Source organism: Leucoraja erinacea, chromosome 22 (genome assembly GCF_028641065.1).
Source record: "Leucoraja erinacea ecotype New England chromosome 22, Leri_hhj_1, whole genome shotgun sequence".
NCBI lineage: Eukaryota > Metazoa > Chordata > Chondrichthyes > Rajiformes > Rajidae > Leucoraja > Leucoraja erinaceus.
Window position 1 is genome coordinate 8182959 of NC_073398.1, and position 25753 is coordinate 8208711.

At 40.9% G+C, this 25753-nt stretch overlaps 1 protein-coding gene across 1 annotated transcript in view; it reads right to left on the reverse strand.

Moving 5' to 3' along the window:
• plekha5 (pleckstrin homology domain containing, family A member 5) overlaps nucleotides 1–25753 on the reverse strand; it is a 251081-nt gene that overhangs the window by 82270 nt on the left and 143058 nt on the right. The window contains 3 exon segments of the mRNA XM_055652880.1: nucleotides 3363–3435; nucleotides 6270–6374; nucleotides 18380–18506. Of these exon segments, the coding sequence (XP_055508855.1) occupies nucleotides 3363–3435; nucleotides 6270–6374; nucleotides 18380–18506 (305 nt within the window).

The following is a 25753-nucleotide window of genomic DNA, read 5'->3' on the forward strand; positions in this document are numbered from 1 at the left end:
TTTTCAAGGAGAGATGTGATATTCATTAGGATGAATATATGGCAATCTAAATTTGGCTTTGATAAACAGAGATACTTGGTAAACAAAAATACTCGGCACAGTTGCACAGTTGGTAGAGCTGCTACCTCACTGTGCTGAAGTCCCGGGTTCGATCCTGACCTCAGGTGCTGTCTGTGTAGTTTGCAAATTCTTCCTGTGTCTGCGTGGGTTTCCCCTGGGTGTTGCAGTTTCCTCCTACTTTCCAAAGATGTGCAGGTTTGTAAGTTAATTGGCTGCTCTAAATTGCCCCTAACTGGATAAGTTTTCCCAGATTTCCCAGTTACTGGATGGACTGGATAAGTGGAATAAACAGTGTGAATGGGTGGTCAATGTTTGGTGTGGAATCAATGCATATAATAATTAATTAACTTTTCCAGCTATTCTTTGTTGACATCCATTAAATGAATGATCTTAAAGCGTAAATGATGACTACCAACAGAAGCATAATCCATCGCTAATCAAAAGTTCTTGTGACAAATCAATCGAATCATCCCATATAGCAACTTTTTCCTCCAACTCAGCGCCAAAATACAAAAACACTAAAACATAAAGCAGAGCTAAATATGAGCTAAATATATTTGATGGCCACACAAACTTTGATTTAAATAATAATTTAGAATTAATTATGGTCTGCTGTTGTATATCAATTTTTTTTGTCATGACACCAATATATCAATAATGTAATTTGATTAATTGCTAGACCTGTTTAGAAAACATAACTCATGAGCTATCGAAATCTCTATAACAACTCACAAGGCATGCATGGCATACATAAGAGTGCACAACATCCGTGATTTATTTGGTTGACTTTGAATTCAGCTTGCAAAGGTGGCTGCATTTGAGAACCCATGACTGCATTTCAGATGCAAACTAGTTGGAAGTAATCAAAACCATAGAGGGATTTCTAAAAATGATTCTCGATGCTCGGCTTCAGTTTACCAATTAAGTCATAATTCAGGCATAAAATACTGCAATGCTGCAAACTGTAGCAAAAAAAAAGGAGAGCTGCTGGAGGAACTCAGCGGGTCAAGCAGAGCCTTTGGAGGGAGATAGACAGTCGACGTTTTGGGTCGTGACCATTCATCTATACTGAAAGAGTAGAAGTCAAATCGTCAACATAAAGAGAGAAGGGGGGGGGGGAGGGCGAGGGGGAATTTTCCCAGATCTCCCAGTTACTAACCATTTTAATTTCCCTTCCCATTCCCACATCGACCTATCTGCCGTCAGCCTCCTTCACTGCCAGGGTGAAGCCAATGCAAACTCGAGGAACGACACCTCATCAACACCAACACATCAGGGTAGCAATTGGGATTCTCCAATTCAAGTAACCCGCCCTCTGTCCTTTCTCTCTCCATCCTTGCCCATTCACAAAAGCCCTTCTTCTCACCTTACCCCACAGTGCCCTGTTTCTTTCCCCCCCCACTTCCCCAAACTCTATCCACTGCATCACATTCCTCCTCCCTCCTTACTTCTCCCTGAAACAATGAAAACCACTTCAATGTTTGGTATTGACATATTTCTGTTCCTCATGTAAACTTTAATGTGCAAATCGCATACACAATTAAATACCTATCTTTATTTCTTAATTTTGCAAGTGTATGTTATAGAGGATTACCAAGGTATCACACTCTTTTGAATCAGCTTAATCAAAGTCACATTGAAGATGTATTTAAACATTTTGAATAATTAATGTTTTAATTAACCCATAGGATCTCCCAATTTAACACAACCTTTAAAATATCCAGAATAAAACATTCACTGTATGAAATTGCATGTGAACTTTAATGTGATCTTGGAATGTGTGCCCTGAAAGCAGATTTTAAAAAAGGAATTGGATTGACCTTACTGATAAATGCAGAAAGGCCATTTGGCCCACCAAGTCTATGCCGACCAGCAATCCCTGTACACTAGACTATCTTACTCATCTCTATATAACTAAAAGTCTCATCTTGACCACTTCCTGTCTGTGCTGTATATTGATTTTAGAAAAAAAGTTACCATATATCGCTATGATTTTTGGCCATCTTACTCACAGCCCTCCTCCGCTGAGGCAGCCGGAGGATTTTTCCGATCGATGAAAAATAAAAAAGCTATGAATGTTTAAAATATCTTGAGATCAGCTGATTGGTGATCTCGCCTGTCAATCACCATGATGAAGGTAACGCCCCTTCCGGGGGGGCCAGGAGTATAAAGCCTCGGAGGCCAGACGTGAGTCAGTCACCCTGGAAGATTGTGAGTGAGAGTTGAGTCCAGAACTGTGAGTCTACGCTGTGAGTGAATTGAACTGTGCTTGAAATGAAATGAATTTGGTGGCCTGCAGTCTGCTAAAAATGGTATGAAATTGCATTTGAATTTGGTGGCCTGCATTCTGCTTGAAATGGTATGAAATTGCATTTGCATTTGGTGGCCTGCACTCTGCTTGAAATGGTATGAAATTGCATTTGAATTTGGTGGCCTACACTCTGCTCGTAATGGTATGAAATTGCATTTGAATTTGGTAGCCTGCACTCTGCTTGAAATGGTATGAAATTGCATTTGAATTTGGTAGCCTGCATTCTGCTTGAAATGGAATTTCAAGGAATAGCCGTGAGTGAACTGCCAGCACACCAGCCGTGAGTCAATCAACTGCCAGCCCACCAGCCGTGAGTTAGTCAACTGCCAGCCCACAAGCCCCGAGTGACAGAGCTGCCAGCCCACCAGCCCTGAGTGACTGAGCTGCCAGCCCACCAGGCCTGAGTGACTGAGCTGCCAGTCCACCAGGCCTGAGTGACTGAGCTGCCAGCCTACCAGGTCTGAGTGACTGAGCTGCCAGCCCACCAGGTCTGAGTCTGAGCTGCCAACCCAAACATCCATTTGGCCCACAATGTCCATACCAACCCTTTGGAAACCAGTCCCTTCGGCCCACATCACCCATACTAGCGCTCCAGAAAGCCCCCTCCACTGGCCACCAATATTGGAATTGGTGGAAGGTGGAATATTACGTTGAGGGTACCAGCCTCCCGTGTGAACATGGGACCCAACGGGTCCCACTTAGTCTAGTAACTAATTATATATAAAACTGGAGAAGGAAGCCAAGGGCTGCAATAGCAGCAATAACTTCTGAGAGGGGTGTTACACTGATAGTGCTATGAAAAACCTTTTAAATGCAAATTCCCTGAGTAAGTTAATTGCTACAAACATCTGCAAAACTGAAGACATAACACATTTTGAACAAAACTCTTTTTCTAAATGTGTTTCTTTTATAAAATGTTTTCCCCTGAAAATAGGTTACTGTATTAAATAGAATGCAGTAACCTGTCTCATAATTTTACCGCACGTCTTACCTCTATAATAAAACAGGCAGAGATCGGCAAGTACAAACCAACGTTTCTTCCAAAGCTTCATACCAGTGCTGTCCTACAAAACAATCAGAGATACCATGTACGCAGGTTATGGTAAATAACAACAGAACACAATAAAAAGCAATGAAGATAAACACAGAGAAAACACCATAATTCTTTTCAAAGTTAGGATTACAGGAATTGAAGCGCTATCGAATTAAAACATGATGGAAAAATATCATTAATTTTTCAATTCAGTGATCTTTTGCCAGAACCGTTTCGACTTCTCTCTTGAGATATTCACTGCCCTGCTAAGTATTCCCAGCACACTCCATTTTAATTAGAAATGCATCAGCAGGGATCTGGGACATTTCTGGATATATATCTTTATCTGCTGAAGGTGAGCGGATGATGCATTTGGTAGCAGAATCGAAAGGAAGTGACAGAGATTATCCACTGGAGAGTTTGGACAATCTTGGATTGTTTTCTCTGAAGCGTCGGAGGCTGCGGGGAGACCCAATAATAGTATATAACAGTGTAGAAGTAAATAAAATGATGAGAGGAATAGATAAGGTAGACATTCAGAACCTTTCCCTATGGTGGAAATGTTAAAGATTGGAGGGCATAGCTTTAAGGTGAGAGGGGCAAAGTTTATAGGATATGTATGGGGCAGGATTTACAGGATCTACACAAAGAGTGGTGGGTGCCTGGATCACGCTGCCAGGGATGGTGGTGGAGGCAGAGATGATAGTGGTGTTTAAGAGACTTTTATGTAGGCACGTGCAAATGCAGGGAATGATGGTATATGGATCATGTGCGGTGAGATTAGTTCCGCTTCATTATGTTCAGCACGGACATCGTGGGCCGAAGGGCCTGTTACTGTGCTGCACTGTCTTACTCTTTATGCTCTATGTACTGGATGTGAAGGCTACAGGTTGGATGAGATCAATGGGAAGTCTTTTGCACTTCTGGGAGGAGGGTGGTTGAAAGCACAAGTGCGGAAAATGAAAGGGACAACATTAATGATTCTTTCAACGACAATGGAAGGGAATCCTTAGTTGAGGTACAAGACAATATAAGAAGCACTGCAGGGAAGATAGTGTGTAGCTGCAACAATGAACCTGGGACAAAAAAAATAACTTCTTACAACTGGTGTAAGAAAATCCAGAAAAAACATTTCTATTTAATTATGTTAAGCAGAGGTTAGTGAGAATGTGGAATGCAACACCTGGATGGGAAGGTAACAGATATATATGAATAAAATGCAGAAAAGATTCAGTAGTTTAAGAAACACCTGCAACAAGAGATATAAAATTAAGAGTTTAAGACAATAACTTTCATTGGTTATGTTTCTCCCCATAGATGCTGCACAACTTAATGAGTTTTTCCAGTGTTTGCCGTTGTTTTAGATTTCCAGCTTTGGCGGTGATTCTGCCTGAGTATTGCATAACCATCACTTAATTAAACCAGAGGGATAGATACTTATTTAGCACAGAAAGTAGTGGTTACAGAATGTAACGGGTTGTGTTTTCCTGACTTTTGCTTCGCCTGGCAAGAATATTTTTCTGTAGCCCTGTGCATTCCCATCTCCCATTGCGCAGGGATATATGCGCAGTGGTACAGGAGAGGAAACTATAATAGGCAAGGTCGGAGGCAGGATCCCACCATATAGGGTGATAGAGGTATCACATTTAAACTGCTGTGGAATGCTGTGATAACATTTATAATGTTACAAAGACAGAGATTTTGAGATCGCTAAAATTGGTGTTAAATCTGGAAATCTATAATTTTTAACCAATGTTGCTTAAACAGGGCAAATGGGACTAGCTTCAATGGGGTATCATGTCAGCATGTGCCGAGCGTCCTATTTCCACATTGTATGACTCTTTAGCTGGACAATGGATGGCTGGGAGTTGTCTGGAAGCTATCCCGCAACTAGACAAAATTAGTTGGAAGATCTCATCTCATAGAACATTTACTGTGGATTTTAGGTAACATTGGTTCACTTTACCTCCAAGAACAATGTATGTGACTTTTTCAGATCCCACTTCCGGAAATAACTGTTTCCTACAAGTAAATACCTGGAAATTTGAAGTAGAAATTCGAACTACAGGACCCTAGTGAGACCACACCTGGAGTATTGTGTGCAGTTTTAGTCTCCAAATTTGAGGAAGGACATTCTTGTTATTGTGGGAGTACAGCGTAGGTTCACAAGGTTAATTCCCGGGATGGCGAGACTGTTGTATGCTGAGAGAATGGAGCGGATGGGCTTGTACACTCTGGAATTTAGAAGGATGAGAGAGGATCCTATTGAAACATATAAGATCATTAAGGGTTTGGACAGGCTATAGGCAGGAAACATGTTCCCGATGTTGGGGGAGTCCAGGGGCCACAGTTTAAGAATAAGGGGTAAGCCATTTAGAACGGAGATGAGGAAACACTTTTTAACATAAAGAGTTGTGAGTCTGTGGAATTCTCTGCATCAGAGGGCGGTGGAAGCTGGTTCTCTGGATACTTTCAAGGGAGAGCTAGATAGGGCTCTTACAGATAGCGGAGTCAGGGGATATGGGGAGAAGGCAGGAACGGGGTACTGAGTGGATGAATGGCTCGAGGGGCCGAATGGCCTACTCCTGCACCTATTGTCTATTGTCTAAAAACTGAAAACATTGAGAATACTCAGCAGGTCTGCAGCATCTATGAAGAAAGAAACTGCATTCATGTTCTAGTTTGATGACTATTTGTTGGTTTATTAACACATATTGCAAATATATCTTTGAATTTTAAACCTCAAAAACATTTGAGAATGAAATGCGGACGTTCCATCAAAATTCCAAAACATGACATATCAATTAACTTCACACAATGCATCAATGGATCCCTCCCCAATATCCAGTGTATATTTAGCTGTACCTGCTTGTAAAGCCAGCCACGCTTTATGACTGGAGCATTTGTATTTCTCTTAATAGAATTCGACCTTTTCCCAAAGTTGTGAATTTTCTTCGAAGATCTTGAAGACTGTAAAAATATTGCAAAAAATACAAAATGAGCACACAAAAAAACATTTAAGTAGGTATGTCAAATAAAACATGCAACAGAAATTGGAAATATAAAACTTAAGACACTTTGGTGACTGATGGTTGGAAAAAAAAACCAAATGCAGCCATATATTCTCTGTATACTTCAGTTGAACTGTTAGGATACCCAACTAATTGGAACGCATTGCGGCAATCTGCAGCTCAGACAGCTTCATATTGGAAAAGGGAATGGCCTCAATCTAGATTATTAAATGCATCTCTGCACAGATTTCACAAAACATCACACAACATTTCTGACAAGAATACATCTCAAAAGAGTATCTTTGGTCAATTTGCTCACATTTAGAAACAGTGCTAGCCTTCCTCTCATTTTGTATGTCCTAAATGGAGCATTTCTTTGCAAATCATGGAACCAGAGGGCTGGATCTCAGTGGCTGGTGCTGACAGTTCTAAACGAAAGGCTTGACACGGCAGTGTGCTCTGCTAGGCTCCAGGACCGTGCCTTGCTAATATGCCCAAGCATTATGCTGGGGTAATTGCCTCTCACAATCTACATCAGTGAAATCTGCCACAGTTTCAGATGCACTGTGAACATCAGAAGGGTTTGAATGGTACTTTATATGGTGAAATCAGCATTTTAATCAAATGTGCCTTTACGTGTTTTTAACTAACTTTAGTTTAAAATGTATTAATTTTTGGGGGGAAATATTTGCTTCAATTTTCACTTCCAGGACAAGCACATTATCAGCAGGGCTGACACTTAGTGTCCATCTCTAATTGGCCTGAAGAAGGTGGTTGCGTGCCAACTCCCTGGATCGCTGCAGTCTGTCTAGTGAAGGAACTTCCATGCTGTTTCTCGGCAGGGAAATCTCAGGATTCAAACCCAGTGACAGAGAAGGAACATTCCCAAGTCATGCGTGTGCATCCTTTGACATTCCTCACAGTAGAGGTCTCAGGTTCTGGGAACATGGGAGTCAGCTGTATTTCTGTAGCTAGGGTATGCTGCAAACGGGTACCCAACATCATTAAAGACCCACACCACCCTGGCTACACTCTCCTTTCACTCATATCATTGGGAAGAAGGTACAGGAGTCTGAAAACTGACCACCAGGTTCAGGAATAACGTCCCCCCCTTCCCCCCCCACCTACCCTCCTGAAAACCAACAGGCTCTTGAACACATCACACCACTAACCGCAATTATGTCTTTGGTTACACTAAGGACTTGGCACTAATATTGTGCTCATTAATTTAATGATTTTTCAAATTATTTATTATCTGTGTGTATTGCATGTACAGGTCTTTTATGCTGAGGCAAGTAAGACTTTCATTGTTCTATTGTCGGTATATGTGACAATTATACACGCTTGACTATTACTCTCTTGTCCTGACTATGATGCATTGTTAATTTAGAATGTGATTTAGATGCTAGTCAAATGGGACACTTTGGCCGGGGTAGAATGCATAGCTGCTGTGGGAGCTGCAGTGTCATCCAGCCAAATGGATAGTATTTAATCATTCTCCTGACTTGTGCTTTGTGGAAAGCGGAAGCATTCCGGTGGCGAATGACTTACTGTAGGTGTCCCTGTCACTGACTTGCTCTGTAGCAAAAATCTAATTGCTGGTCCATGATGATGCCAAGTGCGATGACAAGCAAAGATAATAACACCACGCAAGATAGTTGGACTCTCGCTTCCTGGGAATGCTCACTCCCTGACACTTGTGTGCCACCAATATTATTTGCAACTGCAAGATTGCTGATTAGCTCCTTTTGCCTGCAGCACAACCTGCTTCAGTTTTCTGAGGAGAGTGAAATGTATAATTCTGAAATTGCCAGTAAACAGCTCCAATTCTGATATTGTGATGGAGGGATGGTTAAGCGGCTGTCCCACTTGGGCTACCTAATCTGCAAGTTAAGAAGAGTGTCTTCGACCTTCAAGCTCGAGGACACTCGCCTGGAAAGCGTCGAGCTGGATTGCCCGTCTGCGTTGAAACCGCGAGCTGCATCGACCGACCGCACACACACACACAAACACATTGCGAAGGGGGGTGCCAGGGAAAGCGGGGGAGCGCGCCTGCGCGATTAAGAGGCAGGTAATCGGCTGCCACAGTGTACGGTAAGTCGTTTAGAGAGCGGAGAGGGAAGAGAAGGGGAGAGAGGGGAGAGAAGGGGAGAGAAGGGGAGAGAGAAGGGGAGAGAGAAGGGGAGAGGGGGAGAGGGGGGAGGAAGGGGAGAGAAGGGGAGGGGGAGGGGAGGAGGGGAAAAAAGGGGGGGGAAAGGGGGAGGGGGGGGGGGGGAGGGGGGGGGAAGAAGGAGTGGGAGACACTTTTAAGAAATATAATAAAGTTTAGGGGGCATTTTACCTAGCGGTCAGTTTTCCTTGGTCCTGAAAACTTCAATGAGCCAATCAAAATGCCTGGTCAGCGAAGGAGATTGCCTACGGCTGCCCTCGACTGCCTAACTAAATAGCGACCCCACTCCACTGCACTACGAGTCAAAATGAACCATGTCAACCAAATTTTCAACATGCTGAAGTTTTTTCTGCGACCTAGCTGAGGCCGCGAGTATTTGGGAACTTCCCTCGAGCATGAGGGAGAGTTCCAGCGACCTCATAGTACCTCCTAGGACCACGTGTCGACAATGCTGCGAGTTTGAAGGTCGAAGACATTCTTCTAAACTCGCAGATTAGGTTGCCCAAGTGGGACAGCCCCTTTATTGATGCAGCAGCCGATGATGGCCGCATGAACAACACTTGCCCTAAGGAACTCCTGCAATTATGCCTTATGACTGAGATGATTGATCTTCAACAAGAGTCTACTTTGTGCAAGTTGTGACACCAGGTGGGCATTCATGTCGGAAGGAACTGCAGATGCTGGTTTATACTGAAGATAGACACAAAGTGCTGGAGTAACTCAACGGGTCAGGCAGCATCCCTGGAGAAAATGATGGGTGATGTTTTGGATCAGAACCCTTCTTCGGACTCTATCTGTGTCTACCTGTGGTGGTCATTACTCTGGTTACCCTTGATCAGTTTTACCAGGGGTCTTGCTGCCTCACTCTGTCTGATGCTGCCTTCAGATCAAGGACATCTATTCTCATTTCAGCTCTGATATTTATTTCTTCCAGGTTTGAATCAAACTTGCAATGTATCTTCGAGGGAATTGTGCTGGGTAAAATCATTAATGAGAACTAGTGAGCGGGAACAGGTAAGTACTGCTTGATAGGACTGCCAATATCACCTTCCATCACATTACCCATTAGGTGGCATTGGGCCAGATTGGGACTGTCCTGCTTTTTTTGTAGACAGGCAATATCTGAACAATGTTCAACACTGAAGGGTGGAGGCTAATATTGTGTCAGTACCCGAACAGCTTAATGAGAGCAGTGGCTGATTCTGGAAATAGATTCTGCAGCAACATTGCCGGAATGTTGCCTGGGGCATTGCCCTCAGTGTATCCAGTGGTCTCAGCCACTTCTTAACATCATGGTGTGAGTCAAACTGACTTCTGTGATGGTGGAGATGTCAGAGACAGGTCGTCAAGTTGACCAAGTTTAATATTTGACATTGCACGGAAATATCCGAACACTGTCAGACTTTGCTGAACACCTATTACTTAATTTTGCTTTTCAATTTACAGTTCAGTTCAAGTGAACTGTCACACAAAAAAGGAACATCAATACAATTTTGTTATTGCATTAAGCATAATTGAATTATTTAAAAGATCAAATCATTGTTGACAGAACTACAGTTACTCTGCATTTCAATTTAACTACATCACTGAAAGAGGAAATTGATAGTTGCAACATGTTTATTTCAATTTACCATTACCATTTGCAGTATGCAATGCAGGAGTCAGATATCTGACGAGAAACTCAATTAAAGGGTAGATTAGTGATTTGGTATTATTCTCAAATCTCCACTTTCATTTTTAGGATAACTGTCTTATTAATGTTTGATTTAACAATTAGTTGTGAACTAAAATGATTATAAGTTAATAGGTGTTTTGTAGAATTGTTAGGAAATTAATTACGACGGATATGTGGTACAGATAGCATTGTATCATTGTACAAAAAGGGAGGGAGTGAACCAATTAATTACACAACAGTGAGCCTTACTGCTAATGTGAACAAATGACAACAATCCATTCTGAATGAAAGGATTCAATTAGAGCGACCCAAATGTATCAAGGGTAAAGTCAGCATGGATTTGATAAGGGATAATCATGTGTGGAATGTTAAGGAAGTAACAAGGATGGGTGATGAGGTCACTGCAATTGATTTGGTCCACATGGATTTCAACAAGACTTTAGACAAGTTTCCTGTAGAAAATGATCCAAGAGAGAACGGCTAATTGGATCCAAAAGTGATCCGATGGCAAGAATCAGAATGTAATAGTTTAGTTTATTCTTGCCACGTGTATCGAGGCACAGTGAAAAGCTTTTGGTTGTGTTCTATCCAGTCATCAAAAAGACTACATGGTTACAATCAGGTTGTCCACAGTGTACAGGTACAGGATGACGGGTAAAACGTTTAGTGCAAGAAAATGTCCAGTAAGACCCATCTGAAGAAGGCTCTTGACCCGAAACGTCACCCATTCTTTCTCTCCCGAGACACTGCTTGTCCCGCTGAGTTACTCCAGCATTTTGTGTCAATCTCCGATTAAACATAGTTTGAAGGTCACCGATGAGGTAGATGGAGGTCAAGGCTGCTCTCCAGTTGGTGAGAGAACGGTTCAGTTGCTAGATAACAGCTGGGAAGAAACTGTCCTCAAATCTGGAGGTATGAGTTTTCAAATCGCTATGCTTCTTGCCAAATGGGAGGGGGTAGAAGAGAGAGTGACCAGGGTGGGATTGGTCCTCACTTGCGCTGGTGGCCAGTGCAAAGACAGCGTGAAGTGTAGGTGGAGTCAATGGACAAGATGTGATGGTGATGTTGTGTGATGGTCTGGGCTACGTCCACTCTCTGCAATTTCTTGCCGTCTTGGATGGAGCTTTTCCCAAATCATGCTCAGATGCATCCCGATAAAATACTTTCTCTAGTGCTTCTGTAGAAGTTAGTGAGGGTTGTTGGGGACATGCCGAACTTCCGACATCTTCTAGGGAAGTAGAGGTATGCATTCTTGGCCATTGCTGGCTCTGAAGGCTGTTGTTGAAGGCAGAATGTGACTTGTGGGGTTCCTGTAGTCTCAGTAAATGATTCCTTGCTGTTTGTAGAGTGGTGTATATTATCAAAAGAAAAAATGTTTAGGTAAATTAAAGATACAAAGTACTGGAAGAACTCAGTCGGTCAGGCAACATCTGTGGAGGAAATTAATAGACGATGTCTCGGGTCGGGGCCCCTCCACTAAGATGTCAGTTCGGTCCCTTACATTACAGGCCTCTGAAAGTAACAATAACATGGAAATACAATAGACTCTAATTCCTTTTATTTTACTATTAGTGTTTTAGATTAAGCTTGTATGCCATGAATTCAAGCCTTTTTCATTGTTTTTTTTGAATGTCTGTGAAATAGAACAAACTTTTTGCGCTTTTTAAACAAGAAAAAGACCTCTTCCATCGACTCTATCCAGGGCCCCCGACAATCATATTTTTACAGAGGCTCACATGTACCTCCTCTAACTTCGTCTTCTGAATCTGTTGTCCCCGATGTGGCCTCCTGTGCATCGACACAAACAAACGTAGACTTGGCGACCATTTTGCTGAATGTTTACACTCATTCTGCCTGGGCCTACATGATCTCCCGGTTGCCAACCATTTCAACTCCCCTTCCCATTACCACACTGACCTTTCTGTCCTGAGCCTCCTCTAAGGCCACACACAAATTGGACGAGCAGCAACTAATATATTGCTTAGGTAGCTTACAACTCAGCCGTATGAACATTGAATTCTCTAATTTTAAGTAACCATCTTACATTCCCCCCCCCCCCCCCCCCCCTCCCCCCCCCCCCCCCCCCCCCCCCCTTCTCTACACTACACTCATCGTTTTACCAGTTCCACAGTTCCCCATATTGTTTCTCTAGTGACCACACTTTCCCTAGTGTAATCTCAATAGAAACAATATGGAGAACTGCGGAACTGGTAAAAGTTCCCTAGCCAACAATGGGCCTGCTGTGCAATTCCCTGCCTGAGGTTATTTGTGGCTGGCCTTGACTGGTCCTGGCCTTTTCTCACCTCCAGCTCTTAACCTCCCTGCCACCCCCTACCTTCAGTCTGAAGAAGGGTCCCGACCCGAAATGTCGCCCTTTTTCTCCAGAGATGCTGTCTGACCCACTGAGTTACTCCAGCACTCTGTGTCTATTTTAGCTAGATTTGTTTCTCACATCTAAAAGGATCATGTATTTCAAAAGTACCTTTACTGTAGTATAATATTCTGGGCAATTCATAGCAAAGATCCTATAGCGGAGCAAGATAGACCACTCCTTCTAAATGCAATGGGCTGACGTGAAGTACGCAACAGAGCGGAACGTGGGCCTTTTTTTAATCAAGTCAAGTCGTCAGGTTTATTTGTCACATACACATACGAGATGTGCAGTGAAATGAAAGTGGCAATGCTCGCGGACATTTGTGCAAAAGACAAACAACAAAACAACCAAACCAAATATAAACACAATCATAACACACATATTCTTATTTCATTTCAGTAACCCGACCCGACCCGTCCCGCAGTGTAATCAACATTGGGGGGAACAGTTTGTGTTAATAAATTATAATTCTGAAAATAAGGAGAGGATTTTTACCAAATAACTTTTAATTTTACGAGGATGTTTCCGTAACGGCTTCCGTCTCCGTACTAGTTATCTTTGCTCCGCTATGGGATCTTTGGTGCGGAGACGGAAGCCGGTTACGGAAATGGGGCCGAAAATTACCCATGAATCTGCCCATGACCGTACTACGTCTTTTTCGTCGAGTGATCTATCTTGCTTGCTATAGGATCTTTGATTCATAGCAGTGCCATCAAAGTGGTTTTAGCTATCAGTTATCTGGAGGTGGCGCCACAGAGGGCAGGTGACCAGAATTTAAACTTAAGAGGTAGGTTTTATGCAGCTCCTGAAAAGAGGAAGGAAATACAGAGAGGAAGTGAGGTTTGATGGTGAGTGGATATACAAGAGCTAAACACTTGGACATCAGTAGTGCAGCAACTACATGCGACAAAGTTTAGGAAACCAGAAATTAAGTAGTTCCATTGTCTCAGAGAGTTGTACGGTGTAGAGATTACACAGACACGGAGGTGTGAGGTGATGAAAGGATTTCACGCACAAGAATGGGCATTGAAAACAAGCATGATAATTTTGGTGTGAACTTTCTAATCATTCCTACTGACAAAAGTGAGGCAAAGTAAAACGATCACTGTCATCCTATCAATGCAGTCATGCCGACTTAGGGGGATGAAAGAATGCAAAACTCATACACTGTAATGACATTGGTGCTGTATTGAAGCTTCTGTAGTTTTCCCAAGTCTTTCAATGGTGTGACTGCAACAAAGTCGACTAAACTGTGATTAAGAAAATTGAATGAAGCAATTTTGTAAAGAAGTTAGATGGAACCATTTACTTTAGACGACACCCAACAGCTGTGGGCAGCTAACAGTTGTTTCTGGTAGCGGTTGTAACCTGATCTCACATTTCTCTGGGCACTGATGCTTGATGAGTAATTGTTTTTTTTGGATGCGTGTTTGGAGGCCAAGCTGACAAGAGAACAGGTCTTACAATAACTACTCGCAAAACAAAGGCACTCTATCAACCTACCCACACAGCATAACACCAAAACCCCCATCAATGTCCAGTCACCATGGTCAACCCCATATTTTGGGAGACCCCTTTCAGTGAAGGCAAACGACAGTGATAAAATTCACCATTACCTTCCATATACAGGCAAAGCCTTGGACAAACAGAGGAGAACCCTGTTTACAGAGCAATATCTCTAAACTAGCACTAAGTTTATTGTCAATTAGAAAACAGTCTTTCCTATTCTTTTGTATGCTTCTAAGACACGGATCACTACAGGAGGCACATCAAGTCACTGGAGATCATCAACATTGTTTCCACAAAATCCTTCAAATCCACGAGCAATATTAATGAACATACGTTTTCGGCATTTGAGTCTCTAGTTACACTCGGGCAACTGCATTCTACAACATACAGGTCATCCTCAGGTTGCAGCATGATTTAATTCCTGTTATAGTTCTGCTCCTGAATAGTTTGGCGCAGCCACAAACAGCGTTCCCTGCAGCCCTACAACAGCTAGACAATCCATTCCGCCAGTCTCTCAAATGCTCGCTCATATACATGGGTTGTGCATGTCAGCTGTTCGTAAACTGTATACAACATCAACTAAATATGGATAGATTGGCTAAAAAGTAATCAAGAGCCAGCTATAGTAAATACTTAGGGGTCTAAAGGAAATACTTGTTTAAGTCAACTGCATAATCACCAAAATTGAGCAACGTTTAATAACAATTCTCTCCCAATGTTTGTAATGCAGTCGGGCCTTTGAATATTTTTATTTGAACGAATCTCATCGCAATAAATATCCCATCTCAAATTCAAGAGAAATGCAACTTTGAATGAAGGGAATGGAGGGATTTGAATCACATGCAGGCAGAGGAGATTAGTTTAACTAAGCATAATGTTTGGCATGGACATTGAGGGCCAAAGTGCCTGTTCCTGTGCTGTGCTGTTCCATGTTCATACATACTTCAATAGCCATCTCTACTGTTAGCAGAATCTGTTCTCATGGTGTTTCAATAAACCAAGACAAGAGATCAGGGTCAAAACTTGAGAGACAATTGCAAGTTTTGTATAAATTATTTTATCTTTTCCAGTTACAGATCTGTGAATTATACACCAGGAATTTGTCTCTATCAACAGTCTGGGATAACGTGGAATGAGTGTACTGGCGATCGCTGGTCGGCACAGACTCGGTGGGGCAAAGGGTCTGTTTCCATGCTGTATCTCTAAAATAAACTAAACAGAAGCATTCAATAATCTTAAAGCAGCGATCCACATATAATTTTTGAAACTGCAGTCCGATAATTCTCTTGGGCAAGTATGGCGTTCTTTCTTCTGTGGCCTCGATCTCAATACTACACAAAAGAAAGTACTTGCCAGACTCCCATTGCATGTCTGATTCAAAACATTAGTTCCTTCCTATTAAACCTGCCACAGTTTGTCATGCAAAATCTATCATACAGAAATAACATTTTATTTTTATAGTCCTACTTTTGGCAGATCAGTCTAATATAAGTAGTGGAAATTTAGGACTCAAAAGACCTTAGATATAAGAAGGGTCTCAACCTGAAACATCACCCATTCCTTCTCTCCAGAGATGCTGCCTGTCCCGCTGAGTTACTCCAGCATTTTGTGTCTATCTTCAGGAATATTCATATCCGTGGTAACGATCGAAAAATTTAAGCTTAATTCCAATTTCAATTCTACATTCATACATCATGATTTCCTACAATAACTTCAAGAATTGGTTTCTTAAATGGAAAAGTTCACATTTTAGGGAACACTTTCAGTAACATTTCCATTTGTATAGTGGACCTTGCAATATTCAAGAGAGCAGCACAACAGAACATAGTAGGCAATGACAGATATTCTGACTAGAGACTCAGCAAGGCCCCTTGTTTGTTACCACTCTCCACGCACATTCACTGCTGTGGATGGGCACCCCTGTGTAGTACATTTTCTATGTCTAAGAATTCATGCCTCCAGGATCAGCTATGCACCCATCCAACTAAGTCCTGTGTGCATTCATTTGCAGGGTAAGGAAGAATTTTTTTTTTTTACTGATTATTCATTCAAGGATTCCCTTAAGAGAACACAGTAGTGGTCCTCACATGTTAAATTGGTCCCACACTGGCTTAGCACTTTTGGTCACGGAATCATTGACTCAACACTCTTGCTCAGGGAATCAGAGGCAAAAACCAGGATTGAATCTTCTGAATTTGTAGTCGGCAGGGCAATACTCTGCATAGCGCCAACTTGATTTATGTCACTAAAGGTGCCTTTGTTTGGATCACAGGTGCTATCTAGGACATTCCTGGTGTGTTTACACATATTTTTTCAGTATTCATTATGAGTGGCATCATCACATTAATGAATTTAAAACCTTAACCTTATTCCACATAACAGGTAGCCAAAGTGCTTGACACGCAAGCATTTTTTCTTGTTTCAGCTACTACCATTCATTGTAGTTACTTTCAATTTTCCTTTTGGACCTAAATGATAATTCAGAGTGTGATACAAAGAACTACAGATGTTGGAATCTTGAGCAAAGCAAAAAGTGCTGGAGTAACTCAGCGGGTCAGGCAGCATCTGTGGAGGGAATGGATAGGTGATGTTTCGGGTTGGGACCCTTCTTCACACTGATTCATCCCCTCCACAGTTGCTGTCTGATGCCCTGAGTTACTCATCATTTTGTGTTTGATAATTCAGAGATCTTTGCCTGGATGGCTGAAACACTCCTTTAACCCACTATGTAGCTGTCTACAGATGGACTGTGGGCCTCAAATGAACCAGACATTTGAAACATTCATAAATCACACTGGCCTTTTGCATCCTTTGATTGTTATGGGTCACAGCTAATCATTTTTCTTTCTTTGTTTATTTGTCTACATAGGTGCTCCAAAGATTACGACTGGGTTCCATTCCTGACATCTGATCATAACCCAGATAGTTTACAAGTTGGAAATGCAGCCGCATATCAAGTTCCCACACAGTAGAAGATGCCTACAGCCCTGCAGCAGCCGGCAAATCCATCACTCCAGTCTCCCAAACACTCAGTCATATGTACAGGCTGCACATAAATCAGACGTTTGTAAGCTGGGGAGAACCTGTATTCTTGAACACTTGTTTGAAGGATGTAATCTGATCCGATTTTAATATTTATGAAGCAGTCAGTTACAAGGGTGCAAGGCAGGTGCAGACATTTATAAGAATTTTCCCAGGATTGGTAAATTTTAAGTAAGATTGGATATACTGAATTTGTTTGCTTGGAAGAGATGGAGCTATGTAACACAATGAGACACCCCGATCAAGTAAATAGGAAATAACTCATTTTCTTCAGCAGAGGTAGCAGAGATTTAAAGCAACTATGAGAGATTGGACAGGAGTCAAGGAAATATTTTTCTACCCAGAGGGTAGTGGTGTCTGAAAATCATACTCTGAGAAGGTAATAAAGGCTGATATCCTCATCACCTTTACAAAGTGCTTATGATTTGCATTTGGAGAACCTTAATCTTCGGGTCAATGGGCTTGAAAAGTAGGATTAGGCCCGTGAGAGACACACAAACGTGCTGGGTTGAATGGGACCTTTCCATGATGTAAATTTTCGATGATTCCAAGATAAAATTATAAAACATTCTTTCTTTCTGCAGATACTGATCAAATGAATTGTTATCAGTTATTGAAGATAGACACACAATGTTGCAGTAACTCAGCGGGACAGGCTGCATTCTCAGGATAGGAATGGGTGACGTTTTGGGTCTCGACCCAAAACGTCACCCATTCCTTCTATCCAGAGATGCTGCCAGTTCCACTGAGTTACTCCAGCATTTTGTGTCTATTTTCATTGTCAACCAGCATCTGCAGTTTCTTCCCACACATGTTATCAATTATTCTTCACTTCAAAGTGACTTTTCACAATCCATTCCTGATGCTTTCTTCATTGAATTTGCAATAATGACAATGTAATAAAATGTTCAACTTTTCAATGATGCATTTTATTGCACCTTTTTGGTGCAATAACATCAAACAAAATGATTTATATCTCAGTCGAGTGATAGTACTGCTACCCATTGGAAATCAAAATCAAAACAGATCAGGCAAAATATTACACATTTCCTGCTTCATTCGAAACAAATGATACTAAAGGCAATGCTGGATCTTGAACAATTACTGTCGTTTAGTTGCAGATCAAGTTGAAAATGCCAGCGTGTAACCAAAGAGCATTGGGTTTAAATGACATTTACAGGAATCAGTACTTACTCGGCAAACAGGACTATTCGGGAGCAGTGCCATTTCAGATGCCAAGGTGTAGTTAGAAATTTCACTGACCATGCTCACTGGTCGATCTTTCTTTTCTTGTGATGCCATCGTAACAGCAGTCCTGAAACTAGAAAATGGGGCATGTAAATACAGACTGCAATGTCTGGAGCAGGACAGCTATATATAGAAATGTCCCCATGCCATTTCTTCAACCATGTCCTATTTTCTTGTTTCCTTACTGGATCTACACTGCATTTTAATCTGCATTCAGGATAAAATAAATGCATTATTTCACCCAGCTGTCAAGATGGCTTCTTTTATTCAAAGTAAAAAGATAGTTCCTTAACTTTATATGCTTCTCTTTATTTTTAATTGAGCTTTTCAACAAAGTTAATAGAATTTCTCATACAGATATAGATAAATGTCAATGAGGGTGGAAATAAAATGCCAGATTAAATGGTAAAACATCTACCTATATTATTAAGCCACTAGGTATTCATATTGAAGTATATACAATTTAAATCAAATTAATTCCACATCTGAATTGGTAATGCAATTTTCAGTTGAAATTGATAAATGACTTTCTAAAAAAATAATATTTTATTCACAGTTCCATAAAGAAGTACAATACCAGAGAAATAGATATTTAGGTTATATTTATATGGAAGATAGTGACTTCCACCATGGTTGATCAATGAGACTTACCCGGCATCATAAAGGCCATCAATTCAGAACTATTTCAATTCAGTGGAAGTATCAAAATATTTCACCAATATACATCAGTGGATTCCAGACTTTTAAACTAATGCTTCCAGAAAAAACTGATGACTGGGCTGTGAACTTCACTTTAGGTAATTAACATGCACAGACTGAAGTGTGGGGAATTAATAATGGAACGTACGGAAAATGACAGGCGAATTAAACAGGTATCTTTCACCAGTCTTCTGTGTAAAGCCGAAGCAACAACCCAGAAATAAGAATAATGGAAAAGGAGGGAGGAACGCTGGAAAATTATAATCACGGGGGCAGTGGTACTGAGCAAATTGTTGGAGCGGCTGACACAAAAATCACCCCTACCCTGATGAACTTTATTCAAGGGTCTTTGAATAGGGACTCATGAAATAATTGATGCAATAGTTGATGCCCAAGATTCGGAGAAGATTCCATTAAATAAAAAACAAAAAATTAACTCATTTATTCAAAAAGGGAGCAGAAATGTAATGGACCAGTTAGCTACATTAAACTAATGGACCAGTTTGTTTATTGTCGGTCGAAGGGAAATTATTAGAAGCTAGTATTGAAGGCATTATAGCAGGTCACCCAGAAAATACCAACATTCAGCCAAAGATAAAGTTGGACCAATTTATTGGCATTAGAAGTTACATGTGGATAAAGGCATAACAATGGATGTTCTACACGAGATTTCTATAAGCTATTAGATAAGATGCCATATCAAGTCTTATTATGGAAAACATAAGCTCATACTATAATATTAATAGGACTGGAGATGCAAGCAACTGCAGATGCTGGAATCTTGAGCAAAACACAAAGTGCTGGAGGAACTCAGCCAGTTAAACAGCAACTATGGTGGGAATGGACTGATGACGTTTCAGGTCAGGACCTTTCTTCAGACTCTAGAGAAGAGTCTGGTGAAGGTCCCAACACAAAACATCTTCTGTTCATTCCCTCCATAGATACTGCCTGACCCGTGGAGTTTCTCCAGCTGTATGTTTTGGAAATAGAAAAGTGGCATAACTGGGTCTATTACTAGTTGGTAAAACACAATGAGTGGTGTGCCAAAGGGATCACTGCTAGGGCCTCAGCCATTCACAATTTATATAAATAACTAGGATGTATATACCCAAGAAGTAGTTGCTCTTATAGGATTAGATATATTGATGCCCTGATAGGTAGGAAAGTCAGTTGTAATGAGGGATTAAGTAAGCTATAAAAGGATACAGATTGGCTAAGTGTGCAGTAAAATATCTGGCAAATAAAGCATAATACTGCTCAGTAGGAAACATTTCATAAGCACATTATTCACACGGTGAGAGATTGCAGGTCTCTAAGATGCTGAGGGATCTTGGTGTCCTTGTACAGTGTATGAGTTGCAATGGCCAGTATCCAGGTCCAGCAAAACACCAGGAAACCTAACAGAATGTATTTGTTCATTGCTAGGAGAAACAAATACAAAAGTAGGGGAGGTAGTGCTCAGTTACATTAGCTATTGGTGTGCAAGCTGCAAGGAGGATACAATGTTTCTGCAAAGGGTTATGGATAGTCAGCGAGCAAAGATTTGGCAGATGAAGAAGAACCTAGGAAAATAAAAGATTAACTGCTTGGCAGGCAGAATAGGACAGGGGAAAGATGGGGCTAAAGGCTTGTCCCAGAAGAGGATCTGCTATCATACAACACAATCGCTCCGCTCTTTTAAATCATTATTTCAGCAGTAGCATACCCTTTATCGTGTATCTACACACTGTGGACGGCTTGATTATATCCATGTATAGTGTTCTCATTGACTGGATAGCGTGCAGCAAAAAAAAGCTTTTCACTGGACCTTGGTACACATGACAATAGATGAAACTAAAACAGAATATTGTTTTAAATGGAGAGGGGTTACACAATACTGCAGCGCAGACGGATCTGTGCATTCTTGTACATGGAACACTGAAAATTACCATTCAGCTCCACCAAATAATTAAGGTGCTATATGTCTTCTTCTACTTGTGTATGGCGTGCACAGCCCAAAGTTATAGGACAGTTTGTTCTATTTGATCTTATTTGATTGTGCAAGACGGGTTGATTGCATTCGTCGAAACAGGGCGGACCACATCAAGGTTGCAATCTTCAACACCAGGTGCTATATGTAATGTTAGCCTTCATTCTTTTTTGTTTTGTATGGATTTATTGACATTTGATCTGTTCAATTAATTTAATCAATCTCTGTAAAGCACTTTGGTTCAAATACTGGTTTTGTTGAAAAGTGCTATATAAATAAACATTATTATTATTATTATTATTATTACAAAAGGGATGGAGTATAAATATACAAGCGTGCCCAGAGCAATAACAACAGAATAAGTAATTAAACATTAATTTACTGACTAACCTCGAACATTGTGTGTCACCCTAACTTATATTAAATTGGCTGCAGCCTAACCAATTGTGTCCTGGCCGAATCTTGCGCAAGTCCCACATCACCGTCCTCTGATTAGACGGTGTACCCAATGTACCGTGCACCGCTCATCCGTGAGATTCCCGACCGGCAGGGATACCGGCACACATGCGTGCAAGATGCAAAATAGGAAAATCAGTGAGATGTTCACAGCAGAACGATGGAATGACTTCCTTGCCACTATTCGGCCTGGTACCGGTCAACCAGCTGACGCACACTCGTGGACTGCCGCAGGGGGGCTGTTTCTTTATGGGTATCTTCGTGCTCAGCTGGTGAGGGCACAGTTGGCTGTGAAGTTCCCTGTTACTCGATGCAGTGCCCGTTGGTTCACCTACTGAGGTAGTCGGGTCATCAACAGGTTTGGATAAGGTGGATGTGGAGAGGATGTTTCCACTAGTGTGAGAGTCCAGGACTAGAAGTCATAGCCTCAGAATTAAAGGACATTCTTATAGGAATTAGGTGAGGAGACATTTATTTGACAGTGGATGGTGAATCTGTGGAATTCTTTGCCACAGAAGGCTGTGGAGGCCAAGTCAGTGGATCATTTTAAGGCAGAGATAGATAGATTCTTGATTAGTACAGGTGTCTGAGGTTATGGGGAGAAGGCAGGAAAATGGGGTTAAGAGGGAGATCAGCCTTGATTGAATGGTGGAGTAGACTTGATGGGCCGAATGACCTAATTCTACTCCTATCACTTATGACCTGACGAATAGGAGCTGTTTCTGTAGCTTCATCAGGTCTTTCGTTAGTTAGACTGTGTACATGACCCAAATGCCGTTTAACAAGTTAGTAAAAGCACACCAATTGGAAGCAGTTTAGAAGACATTGAGCAAGTTAATTCCTGAGGTGAAGGGGTTGCCTTGAGGTGCAAATTGCAACCTGACGCAATTTGAGAAGCATGAACCATTATCTCGCAGGAACATATGATTTTGTGGGAGGCTGGTAAGGTGGATGCTGAGATGATGTTTCACTTTGGGAGAGTATCTCGGGGGGGGGGCCGACAATGTTGAAAGTTAAGGGATTATTCCTAGTGCAACATGAAAGAGGACTTTATTCTCTCAGGCTCAAAAATCTATGGATTTCTCCTCTCCAAATGATGAATGTCAAATTATTCAGAAAGAAAGGCTGAAAAAGAGACATTTTTAATCCATAGAAAACTGGAATGTCATCAGGGACAAATGGAAAACTGAAGGCCAGATTGGTTGTGAGTTTATGAATGGCATTGCACACTCCTCCAGCTCCTATTTCTTACGAACGGATGTTCATGAAAAAGGGGAAAGAGGAGACTGGAATTAAAATATCAGTATTTAATAATGCATATGATAGTGCTTATTATTTGAACGTAGGACTTCAAGAACTTATCAAACTAAGCACACAATGAACTACAGTCAAGCTTCTATCATGAACATGCGTGTTTTAGCTTGCCCACAAATGATCAAAATTCAAACTCTTCGTACAATTTTAACATATCTGCGTCTTTTCCACTGTTACTTGTCCTAGCTGTACAAAAGAAGAAATGCAAAAGGTACTATATCTAATTTTTGAAACATGTTCAATAAAAATAATAAAACAACTACAGAGAAAGTAATATAAAATAATGAGATTACACTTGAAAATTCAATTATGAAAACATATGTAGTTGAAGCCAAATGAATTCCAAAAGCATAGCATTGAGAAGTTTTGTATTGAGAATATTTATTAGTTAAATTCAGTTATCTCACGACAAGCGAGTTAAAGATTCTATTGCAAGAAAACAAATCATCATCATCCAAAATCAAGTATTACCAATCCAAAGCCAATCCAAAGCCAATTAATGGAAGATTGCCAGAGACAATGCACAAATTTAATCCAATTTACATTTTCATATCCTATTACTACACCAAGACTCAGGCATCACAGTACACTCCCTTTCTGATTCTAAGATATAAACTACTGCAGAAACACCATTATTTAAAAATCTTCAAACACAACCAAATAAGCCTTCGATTCAATGGAGGAATATTCTTTCTGATGTGGGCTGACTTATTATATTAATGAATACTAAAACTAGACCCCAAGCTTTGTTGACTAAGTATAAACAATAACAAAAACAGCACACACAGCAAATAATCTGCATCACTGATTAAACTTCATTTTCAGGTCTTGAGGTCCCACAAGATGAAATCCTCGTTATAACGGACAACGGCAGGTAATGGTGTCTCTTATTGCTGCCATAACAGAGTGCAATATTTATATGGCATTTTAGGTGCAGAGACCCAACAATAAAATTTAGGCTAATAAAGGTGCCTTTATTCAGCTGAATCATTAAAGCAAAGCCTTACATTAAGCTGCAAGGCTACAAAGTCTCAATACAGCAAAACAGATGCTGGCAGCAGGCACGGCGTCAGCATTCCAGACTGGCGGTGCAGTTCATAAGGTCTGTCCACTAAAACCAAAATCCGTTATAGAGGTCCGTAATAACGAGGCTTTACTGTATTACTGCAAGGAATTCAACCAACACCATTTTGTTTTGTATTACATTCTATTTATGGGGTGTAAGAAATTTTGAGCATATCTGTCTTTTAACATTTTGAATGCATGCCGATCTGCCTCATCTCAAAATATTTTCACTGGTTCTTTTGCCTATTAACCTGATATCTTCTGATCATCACTGCCTGCCATTGGAAACAGTTATGTGATTGTTTACTCTTTGGTAATCATTTAATATGCACTTTCCTTCTTGATTGCTAATGTGAGGAAAACATCCTTAGCTGTCTCTCCAATGTGTTGACATCCTTCCTTGAGGTCTCCAGTATTGACTACAATATTCCAGTGAATCAGGATTTCAAATAAAAATGACCTGGAATGCCCAAGTGTAGTGGTTTGGAGAGCCAACTACAGGTTGAAGAAGTTTGGTTGACCAAAATTGGTGCCAGCATTTCTATGCACACAACATGATTATGCACAGAGATTGCCAGGTATTTCAGATCACTTGTTGAAACTCCCACTGTACATGTGGGCCCAGGAGAACAATAAATCAGGTCTTAACCAGAGCCTTGCTTTGACTATAGACCGAGTCATTCACGTTCCCACAGCTGGAAGCCTTCTTTTTTATCATTATCAATCACTACTACATTCTCCTTGTCACTGATGCTGCACTCTCATCATGAGTTTAGTTTATTATTGTCATGTGTACGGAGGTACAGCAAACAGCCTTTTAGTCCCTGCTGTCCAATCAAAAAGACTATGCATGATTACAATCAATCCGTCCAAAGTGTACAGATAATGGATAAAAGGTACATAATTTAGTGCATGATAAAGTCCGATTAAAGGCAGAGTCTGATTAAAGATAGTAGTATAAGCTAATAAATGGTACAAACATGCTTCTTCATGAAGGCTTTATAAAAAAGGAAAACACTAACAATAGTAAAAATCTGAAAATATAATTGAAAATGCTGCAAGCAGGTCAGGCAACAGCAGAACATAATTACTTGGAAGTACATATTGTTAGAATAATCAAAACAATACTGCAGCAGTATCCATTTGAGGAGAAATCAGTAATGAATTTCAAGCCACATTTAGCTGCAAGGCCTAGAATTTCTTCCAAAATCCAATGCATAATGTGCACCTAATTTTAGGGAAAAACCATATATTGCAACAGTTATCACGTCATCTATGAAATATTTAAGAAATCCAATTACAGAGAAACAAAACCGGATCTCTTATAGTGCTGCTCATGGGGATGCAGATGCAACAGAAGAGAGGAGAGCAGAGCACAGCTGAGAAGGGAAGGGGAGATGGGAAGCGGGAAGAATTGGAGAACAATAGGTTTTTGGTTTATTATTCTCACACGTTCCGAGGGACAGTGAAAAGCTTTATTTTGCATGTTATTCAATCAGATCAGATATACCATACACAAACATAATCAGTTCAAACTCAAGTACAATAGGTAGAGCATAGGGGAAGATACAGAGTGCAGAATATAGTTCTCAGCATTGTAGTGCATCGTAATGCATCAGTTCCACAGACAAAGTCTAATGACCTCAATGGGGTTGAGGTGCAATGTATGGTGCTGTTGTACTCGAGTTTGACAATTGTATTTATGATATGTCTGACCTGTTTGAATAGCATGCAAAGCAAAGCTTTTCACTGTACCTCAATACATGTGGTAATAAAAAAACCTAAACCTTCTGCTTTGTACCAGTAAGGACCTGAAC